Source organism: Phascolarctos cinereus, unplaced genomic scaffold, assembly GCF_003287225.1.
Source record: "Phascolarctos cinereus isolate Bilbo 61053 unplaced genomic scaffold, phaCin_HiC Scaffold_2;HRSCAF=192, whole genome shotgun sequence".
In the NCBI taxonomy this organism is placed as follows: Eukaryota; Metazoa; Chordata; class Mammalia; order Diprotodontia; family Phascolarctidae; genus Phascolarctos; species Phascolarctos cinereus.
In genome coordinates this window covers 181,376,278-181,398,444 of record NW_027555625.1, presented here as the reverse complement: position 1 = coordinate 181,398,444, position 22,167 = coordinate 181,376,278, and the positions used below count along the sequence as shown (strand labels likewise).

The 22,167-nt window shown below is 34.7% G+C and overlaps 1 protein-coding gene across 1 annotated transcript in view; it reads right to left on the bottom strand.

The window, feature by feature from the left end:
• The window catches only part of CSMD1 (CUB and Sushi multiple domains 1), a 1,378,384-nt gene that overhangs the window by 261,355 nt on the left and 1,094,862 nt on the right, over positions 1–22,167 (bottom strand). The window contains exon 41 of the mRNA XM_078149151.1: positions 419–596. Coding sequence (XP_078005277.1) covers positions 419–596 — 178 coding nt within the window. The remainder of the gene's footprint in view (positions 1–418; positions 597–22,167) is intronic.

Here is a 22,167-nt window from a genome sequence, read left to right as displayed (position 1 = left end):
TTTTCCATATTATATGTTTATTCAACAGCACATAATTTTTAATGCAATATTTATAATAATAATTTCTTATAAAGGCAAAGGATTACTACAAGTTTTCCATCATCATAAAAAAATCATTAGGTTCACAATGTAGCTTAAAATAACAAATCATTTGTATATTGACACACCTTATTTTCCCCCCAAAAAAATGGTAGATGGGTTAATTAATTAAAAACTTATACAGGATGTTTCTAATTGTTTAATACATGTGGCTTATTCAGCCTTTCATCGGGGATAAATTTTCTAAATTTATTTTCAACTTCATGTTTAACCACCTAGTGTCTAGTAAAGCCACACTTCACTACACAATATGTAGTTACAGACAGTGAAAGTCAAAGTCAAATTATCCAGATTAGTGATTTTTTTTAAGATCACATACCAGACTGCAATGTAATCATTCACTGCTTCAGTCTGTAACAAGGTGAAGTTGATGTAAATTCCATGTCCCTGAGGAACAGTAATAAGCCATATGCAGTCCTTTAAAATTGGATATTCATCTGGAAATCCTGGGGAATAAACTGTGCCATTTTGAGAGGTTACATTATATCCACAAGGTGCTGAAAAGGAAGAAAACAATTAAGCAAATAAATAAGACTTCAAATGGGATATGCATGCTCTAATGTCACTACATCTATAAATTCCTTCATGCCTAAATTATCTAATTATTTTTGACTTTGATTTTGAAAAGTTTTATTTTAAGATTTCTAATAAAATAATAATTGATATTTATATGGCACTTAAAGGTTTGTTTTTAAATTAATTTTTTCCTAAATTTAAAAACCAGAAAAATGAGCCTACAGGACACAAAAAAAGATTAACCATTAATTTGTATTTTATACTGCTTACTTTTTAAAAATGCATATAATAAATTCTACATATTATATTCAAAATGATACTATTTATCTGTCCTTCCTTCTCTTCTGTGCATTAAAAAATAAAATAAAAATATTTCTATGACCCTCTTTTGTAATCTGTTTCCCCTGCCTAACACACTTCCAACTAAAAGCCAAGAAGGTAGAAGGATAGGAGGGAAATTTATAACTTGTAATAAGTAGAGTCAAGCAAAATTAATGCATTTGGTGTCCATAAATAAAAATGCATATTTCTAAGGGATATCATAAATTATCTGTCAGATTTATGAATAGAGGGAGTGTTCAAGACCAAACAAGTAATAGAGAGGTTCACAGGAAGTTAAATGACCAATTTTGAAAACATAAAATTAAAAAGTTTTTGCACAAACAAAACCAACGCAGCTAAAATTAGAAGAGAAGCAGAAAAGAATGAAAAAAAATCTTTGCAGTAAGCTTCTCTTATAAAAGTTTTATTTCTAAGATACAGGGAACTGAGTCAAATTTATAAAAATAAGAACTATTCCTCATTTGATAGTTAAAAGATATGAACAGGCAATTTTCAGAGGAAGAAATCAAAGCCTATCACTAGCCATATTAAAAAAAAATACTCTAAAGCATTAAAAATTTAGAAAAGTACAAATTAAAACAACCCTAAAGTACCAACTTGCACTTACATCCATAAGATGGATTAAGTTGACAAAAACGGAAAATCATAGATACCAGAGGAACTGTGAGAAAATATGTAATTTAATGCACTGTTGGTGGAGCTGTGAACTGGTCCAACCACTCTGGAAAACAATTTGGAACTATGCCCCAAATGCTATTAAACTGTGCATAACCTTTGACCCAGTGATATTGCTACTGTTTGTTCCCCAGAGGTCAAAGAAGTAGAGAAAGAATCTATATGGAGAGAAGGGAAGAGAGAGAGAGAGAGAGAGAGAGAGAGAGAGAGAGAGAGAGAGAGAGAGAGAGAGAGAGAGAGAGTCTAGTTGTCCATATCAATTACATGTGTGTGTATTCAGTTATTTTTGGTGGCAATGAAAAGGAAACTAAAGAGATGCCCATCAATTGTGAAATGGATGACTATGGCATACGAAAGTGATATTTCAGAAAAAAAAAACCCTGGGTAGACATATGAAATGATACAAAGTGAAATGAGTAGAACCAGAACAAAAATTATATAATTATATAATAACAACAATATTGTGAAGATTATCAACTTCGAAAGATAAAAACTCTGATTAACACAATGGTAAAACACAGTTACAAGAACTCATGATGAAACATGCTACTGACCTCCAGATACAGAGCTGATGGACTCAGCGTATAGTTTCAAGCATCTTTTCTTTTTTCTTTCTTTCTTTCTCTTTCTTCCTTTCTTTTTCTCCCTCCCTTCCTTTTTCTTCTTTTGGACAATGCTATTTTCCATATATTTTCCTTCTTTCTCTACATTTTATACTTTCCTTCTCACATGCTTCAATTTAAAAGCAATAGCAGCTTCACTCCTTTATTTCTCCTTTCAATAGTACTATATTCCTTTTTCCTTCAATCTTCTATTTTCTCTCTTAAAATACTAAAAACTGAACCAATTCACTCCGTTCTGTTTTCCCTCTTCCTCCTCCTCCTTCTTCTCCTTCTTCTTTGTCTATAAAGACTTCAAGGTATGAAGGAACACATGTTTCTTCTTCTACTAGAATGTTAGCAATATATCATATGGCCCCTTCCAATTATGAAAATGTTACTTCTACAGGTATCTTTTTTCTTTTGTTTGTATTTAAAAGTTGTTACTCAGCTCCACTGTTTTCATCAGAAATGCTAACAGGTCCTCTATTAAATAAAAGGTCCATTCTCTTCACCTTCCTCTCAGCTTTGAAGGATAACTTATTCCTGGTTGTAAATTTGTATTTGTTTGCCTTTTGGAATACTATGTTCTGAGATTTCCTCTTATCTATGGTAGAATCTATTGTCTTATGTGACACCAAATGTGATTCCCTGGTAACTTAATTCTTTCTTTCTGAATGTTTGCTTAAATTGTTCTTTGATGAGTAGCTCTGGTATTTGGTCATGCCTGACACTTTTCCTTATGATGTTCTTTCAGAAGGTGATTAGTCGATTCTTTCTAGCTTCACTTTTCCTACTGTTTCTTATAGATTCAAGCAGTTTTCATACATGATTTCTTGAAATATAGTGTTTAGACTTTTGCTTTTTAATCACGTTTTCAGGAAGTCCAGTTAATTTTATTTTTCCTTGGTCAATTTTCCATTCCAGTTGTTTTGGATATCAAATGTCTTACATTTGCTTCTATCATTTTCAAGTGTTTGATATTGTGCTAATATTTCTTGTTTTCTCACAGATTCATTAGTTTCTGTCTACTTTACCTAGGCTTTCAGGGAGTCCACTCCTTGGGCAAAATTCACTACTTTCACTTCTGAGCTATTTATTATTATTCCAGTTCTATCTTGAAGAGCTTCTATTTCACTTTTTTAATATCTTGCTTCATTTCTTCTTATAGTAGTTCTTCATATTTGGCAGTTTTTGTTTGGAAAATGTATTATTTTCTTTCCGTCTCTATTTGTCATCATTATGGAATTTCTCCTAGGATGAATTTTGGGGTATCACTAGATCTACAATATTTTTTTATACTGCTTGGTATCTTTTTTGGTTTAGTTATTATACCAGTTTTAATGGTGATGATGATGATGATGATGAGAACTAGCATTTATCTAGCACTTTAAAGTTTGCAAAGTGCTTACAAACACTGACCCACTTTATTCTCAGAATAAGTGTGGTAGGTAGGTGCTATAATTATTCCCATTTAACAGATAAGTTAACTGAGGCAGACAATGATTAAGTGACTTTTGTAGGGTCACATGGCTAGTAAAGATTTGAGGCTGTATTTAAACTTAAGGCTTCCTGACTAGAAGCCCTGAACTGTATCCATTGTATCACTTAGCTACCAAAAATATATTTCTTGATTGAGATTAGGTCTGGGGAACAATTCAGGTTTTTGCTTGACTAGGTATGTGGGATCTGGGCAGTGTGCTTTCCCCATTCAAACAGCCATCTCAACTGGAAGGCCTCTAAGGCTTATAAAGTGCTTCATGTACATTACCTCATTTTACCTTTGCAACAACACTGTGATAGGTACTATTATCACCATTATCACCATTTATCCAGATTATTATCACCATTTTCCAGATGAGAAAACTAAGGCTCAAGGAGTGTGAGTCACTTGCCCAGAGTTGCACAGCTTATTTTCATTCAGTCTTTACAATCCTGTCTGACTCTTTTGTGACCCCATTTGGGTTTCCTTGGCAAAGATACTAAAGCAGTTCACCATTTCCTTCTCCAGTTCATTTTACAGATGAGGAAACTGAGGCAAACAAGGTAGTTCAGAGTCACGGAGCTACTAAGTATCTGAAATCAAATTTGAACTCAGGAACATGAGTCTTCCTGACTCCAAGCCCAGTACTTAACTCAATCTATTGTGCCACCTATCTGCCCCTATGCACTGCTACTAAGTGTCAAATGTAAAATAAAAGATTTTTCTTGACTCAAAATGAACTTTCTTTCAATCTTATCAAACTGCCTATTTCAAATTACTCCCTAAACTTTTAGATAATTTTGGGCATCTCATTTCTAGGCTAAAGTGCTTGAATTACCCAGTCCCTGCTGCTGTCCAACCACTCCCCATACCATACATAGACTTTTTCATTGCTTTTGTCAGGACCTATGGTTTTATTGTTGCAGGGAATTTAGATGAGGAAGCTCCCTTGCCAATAAAGAATGCTAATTGTTCTTCATTTTAAATCTTAGAGAGTTAGCTGGGACTCTGAGAAGTTACTTGACTTTAAATTTTGCAAACCTTTTGCATGATGTGGAAGAACTTCCTGATTCAGAATCAGGACTCAAACATCCAACAGGAATTTATTAAGCTAGACTTAATGACTATGCTAAGAACAAAGGAGAAAGAGAGGGAGAGGGAGAGACAGAGAGAGAGACAGAGAAAAAGGAAGGACTCAGATGCAGAGCTGCTCATTTCAAGTGTTCAACCTATTGACCCATAATGCCTCTTTTCTGTGACCAGAACAACAGCCTAGTTGGCCTACCCAGCACAAATCCAAGTGACTTTGACTCCAGAAATTGTTATATATCTAGAAATTCAATTGATAAATACTTAATCTGGATAACACCGGATATTAGATATAAATTAATGAGTAAAACTAACCAAATTTTTGCCATAAAATTTGATATCCTCAACTTTGCTTAAATTCTTCACACTAAACACAATAATAATCCTTTTCCTTTCCTTATTACACTTACTAAGCCCATAATTACAGTTGGCATATTAATTATTTGACTTCATTTATGAAAGTGAGATAAATAAATTAGTATACAAACCAATATAATCTTTAATCAAGGTAACAACATATAACTCTCATCTATTCTAATAGAACTTCCCTTAATGAAAAGTCTTAGAAAATAAGTGACTGCTTTCAAATTAAATTAAAACTATTACTGAACCTGCATTATCAATCAATAGATCAATTAATAAACATTTATTAAGTACCTACAGAGATGTTGCTTTCCCCAACAGAACCTTGCTTACTATGTGCCAGACTGGAACTGCTTTTGTTTTAGTTGGTTAACTTTGTTCCTGACTTTGTATCCTCCATGCCTAGTTCAGTACTATTTGAGACTAATTCATGGTAAGCACTAAAGATAGGTAAAGCACTAAATTTAACTAGATGGTCTGTCTCATAATGACCATCTAAGGAAAAGATGTTTGCAGTATAGAGAAAAGCAGTTTAGTCTTAATTCAATAAACAGTGATGCTGTCAGGAAATACCAGGCCTGCACCACTTATCCTGGGCTCCTATAGCTCTCTCCAAAAAATAGAAATCTCAAATAACTTAAATTTCACCACCATCCCCACCTTATTCCAATGTAAATTCCACAGATCTATCCCAAGAGATGAGAGGATAATTAAGAACCCAAATCAAGATAATACAGGATCTTCTGGTATTTTTCCATCCAAGTCTCCAGGGAGGTATAAACCCCACTGCAGCAAGGCAGGAGTCACTTGAAATGAGAGCTGTGTCCTATCAGCTGATTCTACTTCATATATGCCTAGGGCTATAAGGATGGATGAAGAAATTTCAACAAGCCTCTGAAGAATCTATTAAATGCCTGAACTGCTTTACTCAGAGATAACTGTGTGTGGTCTGGTTTACACTTGGTCTGATGACAAAGATATGAACAAAAATATGTTCTGCTTGACACCTGTTGAATTTGGAATTTATATAGCTACTTGTATATATACGTATGTATGTATGTATGTATGTATGTATGTATGTATGTATGTATGTATATAGCTACTTGTTGTTCAATCTTTTTTCAGTCATGTCTGCTTGTATCCCTGTTTGGGGATTTCTTCACAAAGATACTGGGGTTGTTTGCTATGTCCTTCTCTAGCTCATTTTACAGATGTGGAAAATTAGGCAGACAGGTTTAAAGTGACTTGCCTAGGGTTCACACAACTAGTAAATGTCTGAGAATGGACAGACCCAGCACTTTATTCACTGTGCCTTTTATATAGCTCTGTGTGTATGTGTGTGCATGTGTGTATGTATATAGGTGTGTATGTAAAATATATAAACATATATATAATTCCATTTTGTTGCTCCCTTTCTGTACATATATGTCAAAGTATGTCTAGATATGTCAAGATCCATCATGTAGCATGTGTGTGTATATATACATAATTATATATATGACTATAGTCATATATATACATAATTATATATATATATATGACTATAGTCATATATATACATAATTATATATATGACTATAGTCATACACACAAACAAATATAGTTTAAATATTTAATTATTATTATAGAATTAAATATAGCTTACTATTTATGAAGTACTCACTAGATATCTGCATCATCATAGACACTAAAACTTAGTACCTTGTCTACCTTTTAAAACAGAGAAGATAAATTTTATGCATGCATTTTATTCTAAGATTTCAAATTTGTCAATTTGACCTCTCAATGAATCTCAGTTTTCAAAGACTCTGATTAGGAATAATCCTAACTACAAGCTATGATTTTGACAATTCTTGCTTTTTTAAAATTTTTTTTTATCTTTTTTTGCTATAAATTTATTTTTTTTTAGTTTTCAACATTTACTTCCACAAGATTTTGAGTTCCAAATTTTCACCCCATCTTGCCCCTCCCCCACCCCAATATGGCCTGCATTCTGAATACCCCTTCCCCTAGTCTGCTCTCTCTTCTATCTCTCCCCCCGACTTCTCTTATCCCCTTCCCCTTCTATTTTCCTGTAGGGCAGGATAGACTTCTGTACCCCATTTCCTGTATTTCTTATTTTGCAGTTGCATGTGAAAACTCTTTTTTTAAATGTGTTTTTAAAACTTTGGGTTCCAAATTTTCTCCCTTCCTCCCTCCCCACCACCCTCATTGAAAAGGCAAGCAACTCAAAATATGTTATACATGTGCAGTTATGTGATACCTTTCCATAGTAGACATGTTGTGAAAAACTAACTCTATTTCCCTTAATCCTATCCTGCCCCCCATTTTCTAGTCTTTCTTTTGACTCCGTGCCTCCTCAGAAGTATTTGCTTCTGATTACCCCCTTTCCCAATTTGCCCTCCTCTCTATCATCCCCCTGTTCTCTTGTCCCACTCCCCCCCTATTTTCTTGAAGGGTAAGACAGATTTCCATACCCAATTGAACGTGCATGTTATTCCCTCCTTAAGCCAAATCCTATGAGAATAAGATTCACTCATTCCTTTTCACCTTCCCCCGTTTCCCCTCCACTGTAAAAGCCTTTTCTTTTCTGTTTTTTATGAGATAATTTACGCTGTTCTACCTCTCCTTTTCTTCTCCTAGTATAATCTCTCATCCCTTAATTTTATTCTGCAGATATGACCCTTTGATCTTCAACTCACCCTGTGCCCTCTACCTATCTATCAATCTATCTATCTATCTATCTATCTATCTATCTATCTATCTATCTATCTATCTACATACATACAATTTTTCCCCCTCCAATTACCTTAATACTGACAAAGGTCTCATGAGTTATAAATATCATCTTTCCATGCAGGAATGTGAACAGTTCAACCTCAATAAGTCTCTTATGATTTCTCTTTCCTGTTTACCTCTTCATGTTCCACTTGAGTCATGTGTTTGAAAGTCAGATTTTCTATTCAGCTCTTATCTTTTCATCAAGAATGCTTGAAAGTCCTCTATTTCACTGAATGACCATTTTTTCCCCTGGAGGATTATACTCAGTTTTGCTGGGTAGGTGATTCTTGGTTGTAATCCTACCTCCTTTGCCCTCCGGAATATTATATTCCATACCCCGTGGTCCTTTAATGTAGAAGCTGTTAAATCTTGTGTTATCCTGATTGTATTTCCACAATACTTGAATTGTTTCTTTCTGGCAGCTTGTAATATTTTCTCCTTGACATTGGGACTCTGGAATTTGGCTACAGTATTCCCAGGAGTTTTCCTTTGGGTGTCTCTTTCAGGAGGAGATCGGTGGATTCTTTCAATTTCTATTTTGCCCTCTGGCTCTAAAATATCATGGCAGTTTTCCTTGATAATTTCTTGAAAGATGATGTTTAGGCTCTTTTTTTGATCATGGCTTTCAGATAGTCCAGTAATTTTTAAATTCTCTCTCCTGGATCTATTTTCCAGGTCAGCTGTTTTTTCAATGAGATATTTCACATTGTTTTCTAATTTTTCATTTGTTTGGATTTGTTTTATAGTGTCACGATTTCTCATAAAGTCACTAGCTTCCAATTGCCTCTATTCTAATTTTTTTTTTGCTTTTAGGCAATTGGGGTTAAGTGACTTGCCCAGGGTCACATAGCTAATAAGTGTCAAGTGTTTGGTCTGAGGCCGGATTTGAACTCAGGTCTTCCTGACTTCAGGGCTGGTGCTCTATCCACTACATCACCTAGCTGCCTCTTCTATTCTAATTTTTAAGGAAGTATTTTCTTCAGCAATCTTTTGGACTTCCTTTTCCATTTGGCCAATTTTGCTTTTTAGGGCATTCTTCTCCTCATTGGCTTTTTGGACCTCTTTTGTCATTTGGGTTAGGCTATTTTTTAAGGTGTCATTTTTTTGGGTCTCCTTTAGCAAGCTGTTGACTTGTTTTTCATGATTTCTAGCATCACTCTCATTTCTCTTCCCAGTTTTTCCTCTACTTCTCTTACTTGCTTCTCAAAATCCCTTTTGAGCTCTTCCAAGGCCTGGGACTGATTCATATATTTCTTGGAGGCTTTGGATGTAGGAGCTTTGACTTTGTTGTCTTCTTCTGGTTATATGTTTTGATCTTCTTTGTCACCAAAGTAAGATAATATAGCCTGACTCTTTTTGCGCTGCTTGCTCATGATCCCAGCCAATTACTTGAGTTTTAAACTCTGTTATGGTAAGAGTCTGCTTCCAATGTGGAGAAAGTACTGTCCCAAGCTTTGGGGGTTTATACAGCTGTTTTCAGAGATACTTGTAGGGACCTGTAAATTTTCAGCCCTTGCAAGGTGGTATGATAAGGGGCGAGGTTTTTACTCCTCTCTTGGCCTGTGCTCCGATCTATTACTGACCACAAACACTCCTTTCTGTCTTGGAATTGTGAAGAAGGTTTTATCTTCACTGACACTACAAGCTCCACCGCACCAGCGCTTCTCCTCATCCCAGGACCACCACCCAGAACTGTGACCCAGATCCAAGCATGGGCAAAGCAAGAGATTCCTGCCTCAGCACTGGCAAATAGATCCCTGAAATCTCCCTCTGATCAGCCACTCGATTCCCCCTCAGTCTCCAGGCCAAAGCTCAGAACGCAGCCACCGCCCCAGCGCCCGCACTCTGCGCTCTGGAGCTGGCTCTGACCTAGCTCCTCTCTCACCACAGAAACAGACTTTTCCCACTGACCTTCAAAGTTGTCTTTGGTGTTTGTGGGTTGAGAGGTCTGGAAGCCACCACAGCTGCCTGAGATTCAGTCTCTGAGGCTTGCTCCAGGTTCACTGCGGCCTATGCGCCTATGCCACAATGAGCTCCTCTCCCTGTCCATCACCACATACCTTTCTCATCAACCATCCAGGTTGTCTTGGGCTGGAAATTTGCTTCACTCTGTCTTTTTGTGAGTTCTGCTGCTTTAGAATTTGTTTAAAGCCATTTTTTTACAGGTATTTGGAGGGGTTTGGGGGACAGCTCAAGCAAGTCACTACTTTCACTCTGTCATCTTTGATTTTGAGAATTCTTAATGCTCTTTTAATTTCAAAATGTTTTCTATCTATGGCCTTTGAGGTCATGGTAATATACATAGGAAAGATAGTATTATTCATGTTAGAGAATGGCTAGCCCAACACAATGTAATTTTGTGGTACAGTTAGTATTAAAACCTAAGAACCTTCACCAGAGTTTTTATCTTGACTCCATCACTGTCTATTAGTGCTTTCTTTCTTGAATAAATAATACTATCACTCATTTAATAATACTATAGAAATTCAACACACTATAGACCACTTGTCTATAAAGAGTATCCATGTGGTTCTTGCAGTCTAAACACTTAATTTTATCCATGTAGGCAGCTCCTCATTAGGAAATTCTCTCTCAATACATATTAGCAACTCCTATATAATTTGGAGACTTGACCTGGAGTATTAATAGGGAATGTATGCTTTAGTGACTTTCCCAAGATCACACAAAAGGAATAGTATGTGTCCGAATTGGGACTGACACTGTTTTCCTTACTTCCAGGACAGTATTCTCTTAGCAATATGCCATACTGTAACAATTATGATTATTACAACTGTAACAATTAGAATGTAACAATTAGAATGCTTCTACTTTGCTCTCCTTGCAAAAGGCAGCTTGGGGGAAAGATAATAAAATATGTTTTGAACATATTGAATTTAAGATGTCTACTGGACATCCAGTTTGAGGTGTCTGGAAGGCATTTGGAGATGTGAGACTAAAGGTCAGCTGAGAGGTTGGGAAAGAATGGGTATATTTCAGAAATATCAGTAGAGAGATGGTAATTAAATCCATGAGAGCTGATGAAATCTTCAAATGAAGTAGTATAGAGGGAGAAGTAAAGAGGGCAGGACAGTTACAGTAGAACAGCATGATCTGGATGAAGTTCCAGCAAAACAGACTGAAGAGTAGATACATAGCAAGGGAACCAGGAGAGGCTGTCATCCCAAAAATTTAGAGAGGAGGAAAGGATGATCAACATTGTCAAAGCCTGCATCTTCAAATTCAAGAATCAAGAGAGGCATGAAAAGGTAAACAGGAAAGAAAAACACATTTTATGTTATTCAGTAAGGGCAAATTTTACATCCCTACAAGGGAAGATGATACTTGTAACTCTTGAGAACTCTATCTTTATTATGACATTTAGAAGGGGCATAGAGAAACAGAGGACATGGGTACAAACTGACTTTGATGTGATGATAAAAAAATCTAATTAAGTGGTGAAAAAGGATTGTACTGGGAGAAGAAGAAAAGAGAAGGCAGAAAAGGGTAAATTACATCACATGAAGAGGCACAAAGACCTATTACAGTAGAGGGAAGAAGAGAGGGAGATGAGCATTGTTTGAACCTTACTCTCATCAAATTTGGCTCAAAGAGGGAATAACATAATCAGTCAGGTATAGAAATCTAACTTACTCTATAGGAAATAGGTGGAGAAAGGGAAAAGAAAAGGGAGGGGGTAGATAGAAGAGAAGGAAGAAGTAGTAAGGGAAAAAGGGAAGAAAAGGGAGGGGGCTGATAGGAGAGAGGGCAGATGAAAGGAGGAGGTGATCAAAGACAAAATTCTAGTGAGGAGGGAAAGAGAGAAAGGAGAGAGAGCATAAATAGGGGAAAATGGGGTGGAGAGAAAGACACAGATAGAATCATAATTGTGAATATGAATGGGATGAACTCTCCCATAAAACAGAAGGGGATAGCAATTTTAAAATTGGTTTTAAATTAAACCATAACCTTGCAATATGTTCTTTACAAGAAACCATTTGAAGCAGAGGGATACACACAGAGTAAAGGTAAAAGCCTGGGGCAGAATATACTATGCTTCAGTTGATGTAAAAAAAAAAAAAGCAAGGAGACCAATCCTGATCTCAGACAAAGCAAAAACAACAATAGGTCTAATTAAAAGAGATAAGGAAGAAAACTATATCATGCTAAAAGGTACTATAGACAACGGAGTAATATCATTACTAAACATATATGCACCAAGTGGTAGAGCATCCAAATTGTTAGAGGAAAAGTTAAGGGAGTAACAATAAAACTATACTAGCAGAGGACCTCAACCTCCCCCTCTCAGAGCTAGACAAATCGAACCACAATAAACAAAAAAGAAGTTAAGCAGATGAATAGAATTTTAGAAAAGTTTGATATGGTTGACTTCTGGAGAAAATGGAATGGGAATAGAAAGGAATATACCTTTTTTCTTGGCAGTACATGGCACCTACACAAAAACTGTCCATATATTAAGGTTTAAAAACCTCATAATCCAATGCTGAAAGGCAGACATATTAAATACATCCTTTTCAGATCATGATGTAATAGAAATTATTTGTAATAAAGGGCCACAAAAAGATAAACTAAAAATAATCGGATCCTAAAGAATTAGTGGGTCAAACAACAAATCACAGAAATAATCAATAACTTCATTCAAGAGAATGATAATAATGAGACAACATACCAAAACTCATGGGATGCAGTAAAAGCAATTCTTAGGGGAAGTTTTATATCTCTAAATGCTTACATGAATAAGAAAGAAAAAGAGGAGATCAGTGAATTGGGCATACAACTAAAAAAACTAGAAAAAGAATGAATTAAAAATCTCTAATTAAATAACAAATTTGAAATTTGAAAAAAACAAAAGAGAGATTAATAAAATTGAAATTAAGAAGACTACTGAATTAATAAATAAAATTAAGAGCTGGTTTTAGAAAATAAACAATAAAATAGGTAAATCTTTGGTTAATTTGATTTTTTTAAAACAAGGAGAAAATCAAATTACCACTATCAAAAATGAAAAAGGTAAATTTACCACCTATGAAAAGGAAATTAAAACAATAATTAGGAGCTATTTGCCTCAACTGTATGCCAATAAATTTTACAATCTTAGTGACATGGATGAATATTTGCAAAAATATAAGTTGCCCAGATTAGTGGAAGAGGAAATAGAATACTTAAATAATTCCATTTCAGAAAAAGAAATTGAACAAGTCATTAATGAACTCCCTAAGGAAAATTCTACAGCACCAGATGGATTTACAAGTAAATTCTATCAAACATTTAAAGAACAATAATTCCAATAGTATATAAACTATTTGGGAAAATAGGCAAAGGAGTCCTATCAAATTCTTTTCATGATATCAATAAGGTGCCGATACCTAAACCATGAAGAGTAAAAACAGAAAAAAGAAAATAATAGACCAATTTCCCTAATGAATATAGATGAAAAATTTTAAATAAAATATTAACAAAGAGATTACAGCAACTTACCTTGAGGATAATACACTATGACCAGGTACGATTTATGCCAGCAATGTAGGGTTGGTTTAATATTAGGAAAACTATCAGCATAATTTATGATATCAATAAGATATGATATAAACAGAAATCATATTATTATCTCAACATATGCAGAAAAAGCTTTTGACAAAATACAAGACTCATTCCTATAAAAAAAAACACTAGAGACCATAGGAATAAATGGAGTCTTCCTTAAAATAATAGGTAACATCTATTTAAAACCATTGGCAAGCATTATATGTAATGGGGATAAGATAGAAGAATTTCCAATAAGATCAGGGGTGATACAAAGATGTCCATTATCACCACTGTTATTCAATATTGTGCTAGAAATATTAACTTTAGCAATAAGAGAAGAAAAAGAAACTGAAGGAATTAGAATAGGGAAAGAAGAAACAAAGCTATCACTCTTTGCAGATGATATGATGGTATGTTTAGAAAAACCTAGAGAATCAAATAAAAAATTACTTGAAATGTTAAACAAATTTAGAAAAGTTGCAGGATATAAAATAAACCCACATAAACCATTGGCATTTCTATATATTACTAACAAAGCCCAACAGCAAGAAATAGAAAGTGAGATTCCATTTAAAGTTACTGTAGACATTTTAAAATATTTGGGAGTCTACCTGACAAAACAAACCCAGGAACTATATGAACATAATTACAAAACACTTTTCACACAAATAAAGTCAGATCTAAATAATTGGAAAAATATCAGTTGCTCATGTGTAGGTCAAGCTAATATAATAAAAATAACAATTCTACCTAAATTAACTTACTTATTTAGTGCATACAAATCAAACAACCAAAAATTATTTTATAGAGCTACACAAAATAAAAACAAAATTCATCTGGGAGAATTAAAGGTTCAGAATATCAAGAGAATAAATGAAAAGAAACGCAAAGGAAGGTGACCTAGCTGTACCAGATCTTAAATTATATTATAAAGCAGCAATCATCAAAACTACTTGTTACTGGCTAAGAAACAGAGTGGTAGATCAGTGGAATAGTTAAGTATGTAAGAAACAAGAGTTAATGACTATAATAATCTATTATTTGATAAATCCAAAGACTCCTGCTCCTGGAATAAGAACTCATTTTAAAAAAAAAAAACAGCTGAGAAAACTGGAAAATAGTATGGTGGAAACTAAGGATAGACAAGTATCTTATGCCCTACATGATTTAGGGTTACATAAAGGCTGATACTATAAACAAACTAGAAGAACAAGGAATAGTTTACCTGTCAGATCTATGGAGAAGGGAAGAATTTATGCCCAAACAAGAGATAGAGAACATTATGAAATGAAAAATGGATGGTTTTGATTACATTAAATTGAAAAGGTTTTGGCACAAACAAAGCCCATGCAACCAAGATTAGAAGGGAAGCAGAAAGCTGGGAAGCAATTTTTACAGCCAGTGTCTCTGATAAAGGCCTCATTTCTAAAATATGTAGAGAACTGAGTCAAATTTATAATACATTTCCCAATTGATAAATGGTCAAAGGATATGAATAGGCAGTTTTCAGATGAAGAAGTTAAGACTATCTATAGTCATATGAAAAATGTTCTAAATCATGATTTATTAGAGAAATGCAAATCAAAACAACTTTGAGGTACAACATCATGCCTATCAGATTGGCTAACATGACAAAATAGGAAAAGGAGAAATGTTGGAGATGTGGGAAAAATGGAACACTAATGTAGTGTTGGTAGAGTTATGAACTGATCCAACCATTCTGGAGAACAATTTGGAATTATGCCCAAATTTATACGCCTATAAAAATGTGTATACCCTTTAACCTAGCAATACCACACCTTGGTCTGTATCCCAAAGAGATTATACAAATGGGAAAAGGACCCACATGTACAAAAATATTTATAGCAGTTCTTTTTGTGGTGGCCAAGAATTGGAAATTGAGGGGATGCCCATTTATTGGGGAATGGCTGAGCAAGTTGTGCTATATGAATGTAATGGAATACTATTGTTCCATAGTAATGATGAGCAGGCAGACTTCAGAAAAACCTGGAAAAACTTATATGAACTGATGCTGAGTGAAGTGAGCAGAACCAGGAGAATTCTGTACAAAGTAACAGCTACATTTTGTGATACTAACTTTCAGACTTGGCTCTTCTCAGCAATGCAAGGATCTAAGACACCTCCAAAAGACTCATGATGGAAAATGCTGTCTGCATCCACAGAATTCTCAATGCAGATGGAAGCTTACTATTTGCTCTCTTTTTGTTGTTGTTGTTGTTTTGTTTCTTCTTTCTCATGTTTCCTCCCAATGGTCCTAATTCTTCTTTACAGCAGGATTAACGTGAAAATATGTTTAATATGAATGTGTATATAGAGCCTATATCTGATTGCATGCCATCTTGGGGAAATGGAGGGGAAGGAGAAGGAGAAATTTTAAAATTCAAAAGCTTATGGAAATGAATGTAGAAAACTAAAAATATATAAATAAATTAATTTTTTTAAAAAAGCCTTCAGAGAGTTTGAGAACTATGAGAATTGAGAAAAGGCCAATGGATTTGGCAAGTAAGAAACCACTGATAGCACTAGAGAGAGCGGTTTTAGTGGAATGATGAGTCAAGAAGATGAATTGTAAGAGTTTGAGCAGAGAGTGAGAAGAGAGAAAGTAGAGGTAATTATTATAGATGGCCTTTTCAAGTTTAGCCCCAAAGGGCAGGCAAATTATAGAGTGATAGTTAAAGAGATGGAAGAATTAAGTGAAAGTTGTTTGGTTTTTTTTATTTCTTCCCTCAGGATAGAGGAGACATGGTCATGTTTGTAGGCAGTAGGGAATGAGACAACAGACAGGGAGAGATTGAAAATAAATAAAAGAGTGGGGATGAGAGAGCAGGCAATTTGTTGGAGGAGATGGGGTGGAACAGGATCATTTGAGAAGGTAGAGGGATAGCCTTGGTAAGGAGGAAGGCAATCTCATGTGAGCCAGGGGAGGAGGAGATGATGGCAGAAGACATGTGAGTGATATATTATGTAGAGTATAAGAGAAGAGAGAAATCATGGCAAATGGCCTCAATTGTTTCTGTAAAATATGAAGCAAGGTTCTTAGCTGAGAAGTTATGTGGTGTCATGGAAGGTTTGAGGAGGCACGAAAAGGTTTAGAATAGCTGCTGTAAAAAGTAAGATAAAACAGGTATATAGGGATTACCCAGCAGCAGGAAGGGCTAAGTTGAGGTTGTATAACATAAATCTGTGGCAGACCTAGGACAGCTAAGTGGCACAATGGATAGTTTGGGGCCTGGAGTAAGGAAGATTTACCTTCCTGAGTTCCAATTTGCCCATAGACACTAGCTGTGTGAACCTGGGCAAGTCACTTAATGCTGTTTGATTCAGTTTTCTCATCTGTAAAATGCACTGGAAAAGGAAAAAGTGAACCATTCCAGTATCTTTGCCAAGAAAATTCCAAATAGAGTCATAAAGATATGTCTGAAATGATTTAACAACAACACCACAGGCCAAACTGTTCTGTGATTTTCTCCTCCTTCATTGGTTCATCCAGTCCCACATGTGTAGCAGTGAAGGTGGTAAATGGTGAAAGACATCCAAGGCTGAAGCTTGGGAAGGTATAATCAGGAAAATGATAAGGGAGCAAGGTATTCAAAGGAGGAGGGCAATATAGTTGAATTGCTTCACCAACAAGTCAAGATGGGGAAAAGAGAAGAGGGTGACTAGTTCAGGAGAGACAACTTGGGAGAGAACTGAGGGGTCAAGACACTGGAGGTGACAGTGCAGATGAAGAATAAAGTTATGTAATAGAACACAGAGAGGCTAAAAGTCAATAGATTCTGGTCAGATGAGGGGGATTTTGGAATGTCACACATGGGGAATAGGTTAGTTTTTGTTTTTGTTTTGTTTTGTCTAGTTTTTAACTGAGTTAGTGAAGAAGAACATTAAATAAGCCTGAAAAGGCTAGATTGTGAAAGGTTTTAAAAGCCAAACAGATGAATTTGTATGTCTTAAGAATTAAAATGGAGCTACTTGAATCTGGGAATTAATAAGTTTCAAGTTTCAGTTGAATGATAAAGTTGGAAGCCAGATTGAGAAGGATGATTCAGCTTGAGAAGCAATCGTAAAGTGAGGTAATGGAGTTACTGAGTGTAGAAAGCTTCTTTTAGGCAATTTAACAAGGTTGAAAATGAGGAAGCTACTTAAGGACTTGTATTATGTCTCTTTCATAGGCATGAAAATCCATACTTAATGACTGAATCCTCCTATTTGGAGGATTAATTTGCTTGGGTCAAGTTATAATATAAAAGAGAGGAGACAAATTTAACCTTGATTTTCAGGGAAAGATACAAAAAGAGCCTTAGATAAACCAATGGGCAAAGATATGAGAGCAGACTCTGGCTCCCCCAGATATTGTGACAATAGAGAGGTAGCAGCAGAACCTCTCAGCTTAAGAGATGACAACCCTGAAGAAAGGAACCACATGACCCAAGGAGTCAAGGAAACACAAAGCTCGACCAGTGGATTGTGCCAGAGGGCAGTAGTGAGGTTCCCACAGTTCTTGACTTATTGTTCAAGGAAGACACTGGAAATTGTAGTAGTAAAACCATGAGGCCTCCACTATTTTAATCAATAAATAAGCTTTTACAATTCAGACTGGATGGCCTGTGAGGTGCTTTCCAACTCTGAGAGTTAGTGAATTTTGATACATCCCCATACCAGTAAACACAGCCCTGTGACATCATTCAAATTCCTGAGCCTCAGTTTCCCCACATGTAAGCTAGGAAGAATAATACCTTCTTTACCACCTGTGGGACTTCACATGAAAATCTTACATGAAGCCTTTTGTAAACTGTAAAGCATTATATAAATATGTCATTTCAGTTCTTGCCATTTCAGAACAAAAGCAAACAACCCTCCACCAGCTCCCACAAACACCTATTGGATGATCTGAAGATTGTTTTGTTTTGTTTTGTTTTCTAGGTAAGCAGCTTACATTTGTTCATGAATCACTGTCAATATGCCACGTTGTCAGTTCTCTTACTAAATATTCAGAGATAGGTTCCCATGTCATTTACTTATGAATTTAAAATTCCCAAGACAATTAAAATTATAAAACATTAAATAAATAACTATGGAAGCATTTCAATGGCAGAAAATTTTTATTGGGTTAATAAAATGCTGTTATTATTTTTACTTCAGATGTGGATAAAAACTTGTAATCAAATGCAGCTTAATGTAAATGAACAAGAAAAGCCTTCTCCAATTAATGAATCAACATGCTGTTTACATTTCTCCTGATGTTTTGTTATCTTATCTTCAGGATTATTATTAGTCCCTATCAGAGGATATAAATATCTTGAATTTCACAAATGCTGTGTGAATTTCTTGTCTTTTTCTCTTAGTGGAAATGTCACTTGTTAGTTTTATACAGTAATGGATCATTCTGTTTTCAAACAACATAGAATTATTTAAGCTAACTCTTTTCCATCCTTCATCTGAGGAAAACAACTGGAGTCCTAACTCATATTCCTGATAAATATTCTTCTTGGGTGTCCTTTGGTTTTAGTCAATATCTGCTCTCCCTCTTCACCTTTTCCTCTTAGAATATCTAGATTTCTCCAAAGTTCAGCTCAAGAGAAAACCCCACAAGACTTATACCACTCCTCCCCTAAATTAATTTTTATTTACTTTGAATATACTTAAATATACATATATTGTCTCTGATAATAGAATGTTAACTTTTTGAAGGAAGGAAATATTTCATTTTTTACTTTCAGATTCCCTATTCCTGCAACATAGTAGTCATTTAGTAAAGGCTCATTGATAGGCAACACTTGAGTTGATACAAAAATAGGATTCTTGAAAAGTACTGGAGAAGAATTCAAAAGGAGAGTTTTCCAAGGACCTGTTTCTTTCATTAGATGCTCATAAGTCTACTGCATTTAAATTTTATTTTGTCTGTTTTAGTAGCGATAATATTTCTCAATGTGTTTGTTCTATATAGAAATAATAAATCTGTGAAGAATATATTTTTAAGAAATTCTAGATTAAAAAGACAGAATCTAGGGGAGTAGATAGGGAATGTCAAAAGCACTGCTTGTTTATTAACCACCTATTATTTTACAATCTTTCAGGAAAAAGAAATAGGCAGGAAATAGTGGAAAGAACACTAGACTCAGAGTCCAGATAAATGGATTTGAGTTACAATTTCTATATATCCTATCTGCTTATGATATAAAAGTCAATCAATTTTTTTGATCCCCAGGTACTGTAGTGGATAAAGTGCTCCAATTCTCTGGAGTCAAAAAGACTATGAGGGGTTCAAAGCTTGTATTAGACACTTAGTAACTGGGTGAAACTGCATATACCATTTAAATTCTCTATTAAATGGGCTTTAGTTTTCTGCAAAGTGAAAATAGTAACATTTGTAATCCTTACTTCAGAGTACATTAGTGAAAAGCAAATGACATAAGGCATGTAAAATGTTTTACAAAACCTAAAACATTCTATAAATGCCAGTTGTAATTATCCTCCTAATCATCATCAGCATCATTATCATCATAAAGATGAGAATAATACTCTTTCTCCTATATACCTTATAGTAGCATTGTCAGAGCTATCCTTCCCAAACCTTATGATGCTAAATGGGTCAACCTAAGTATTAGCTGAAAATTTTAGTCATTCTTCTTATTACTAACAACAGTAATAATGCCTTTTAGATAGCTCTTTATGGTTTATAAAGGTCTTTACATATATATAATCTTATTTGATCCTCATAACATTCCTATGTGTTAATTGCTATTGCATCCTCATTTTATAAATGATGAAATAGAATCTCAGAGAACTTAAATGACTTTCTCAGAATCATACAGCTAATATGTGGATTAGGTAGCAGTCAAACACATGCTTTCCTGACCATAAGTCTCTCGCACTATCCACTATGCCTACATTATCTTTTTTTCCTACAGAAATATTATATTTTACCAATAAAACACCTCTGGTTTGAGGATGATTCCTTGAGTTTGGAGATTAAATATACAGAGAAGAGAGAATTTTAATATACATCAGATTCTACTCAGTAAACCACTTTTGGTATCATTCTACTCTCTTCAATAGAATTAGTCCGTAGTATGATAATGTAATTATACATAGATTTCATTTTTTTCTTCAAATAAAGTAAGATTTTTAGTTTTAGAGAGAGAATCAATCATAAAAATACAATATCACAGTTTTTTATTATAGAAAATAAAATGGATAACTTGATTAGATGAAAACTAGACTGCAAGCATAAATGAACCAACTCAAAGAAAAAATATGTATAATTGCAAAAATAATAAATACACTGTTAGATATTACCAAAAAATGAGGAAGTCTGACGCTCCTCCCCCTAGGTTTTGTTTTATAACAATTGATATTGAAAGTAATGCCATTGTACCAAAACTGTCTTGGTTGCATTATGGGGGAGGTGAGGTTTGTTTCTATTGTTCAGTTGTCTCTGACTCTTCATGATTCTATAAACCATACTGTCCATGGAGTTTTCTTGGCAGATAGTGGAGTGGTTTGCTTTTCCAGTGGATTAAGGCAAACAGAGGTTAGGTAACTTGCCCAGAGTTACAGAGCTAGCAAGTGTCTGAGGTCAAATTTGAACCCAGGTCTCCTTGATTCCAGGCCCAAACCTCTATTCAGTGGGCCTTCTAGCTTGGGGGTGGGGTGGTTTAGGGAGTTAGATAAAAGAAAAAAAGTTATCTGAGTCTGTGATTTCACTGAAAAGGGAACTTCTGAAGAAAGTCGCATCCTCCAATACAAGTAAGTACTTTCCCTGCAATTTATTGCCTTAAAGCGATATCTGTGTCTTTGAGAAATTTCTCAGGGTCACACAGTCAATAGAGTGAAGTTAAGGAAGTCTGTTCTTCATCTCCAGTTACATGTCTCTATTCACTATGATGCACTATCTCTTTTGCTGCCATCTTTATAGAAAATTCAAATGACAAATTATTTTTGTCACGTTAATAGCCTAATCCTGAGCCTGGATTCTGAACACCGGATTCTTAGTCTTCCACTTGGTTTTGGTAAGAAATTCATACATTGCTGAGTTAGTGATGATTTTATCTGATCTCACTGTTGTAAGTCTTTATCATTTGTGTCTTCATAAGTGTAAAAAAAGGTGTTAAAGACAAAACTCTCTTTGCTCTAAGAATTTTTAACTTGAATGACAGAATCTAAGGAATTCAAACTAAAATTGAATGGAACAAGCAAATGTATTAGCTTGAAAAGTTCAAAGTAATTTGCTGGTTGATTTCACTTTAGAATAATACAAACTTTTAAATAGGGGACTATAACTGAAAGTCTTCATAGAAAAACTTAGTTTCTAATGGGAAAAAGAGCCAGGTATATCTGAAACAATGGATACCACTACTATGTTTATTTCTTCTAAAATATCAATTTTAGAAAATGCTTTGTCTATAGGTTATTAAGTACGTGAAAGTCTGAAGATTAGGGAATTATTTAATGCAGATATTTTTTCAGGCTAGCAATGAGAAAATATGAGAGATAATGAAAAATGTCTACATATTTGTGTTTTGAACCTTCAACTGAAATCCGCACACAGCTAGACTCCTTTCCTTTTAGACCACTGGCCTAAGTGTATTTAGCATTTCAAAGATCAGCAAATCTGATAATTTCATTATTTTCATAGAAGGAAACTGCATTGATCAG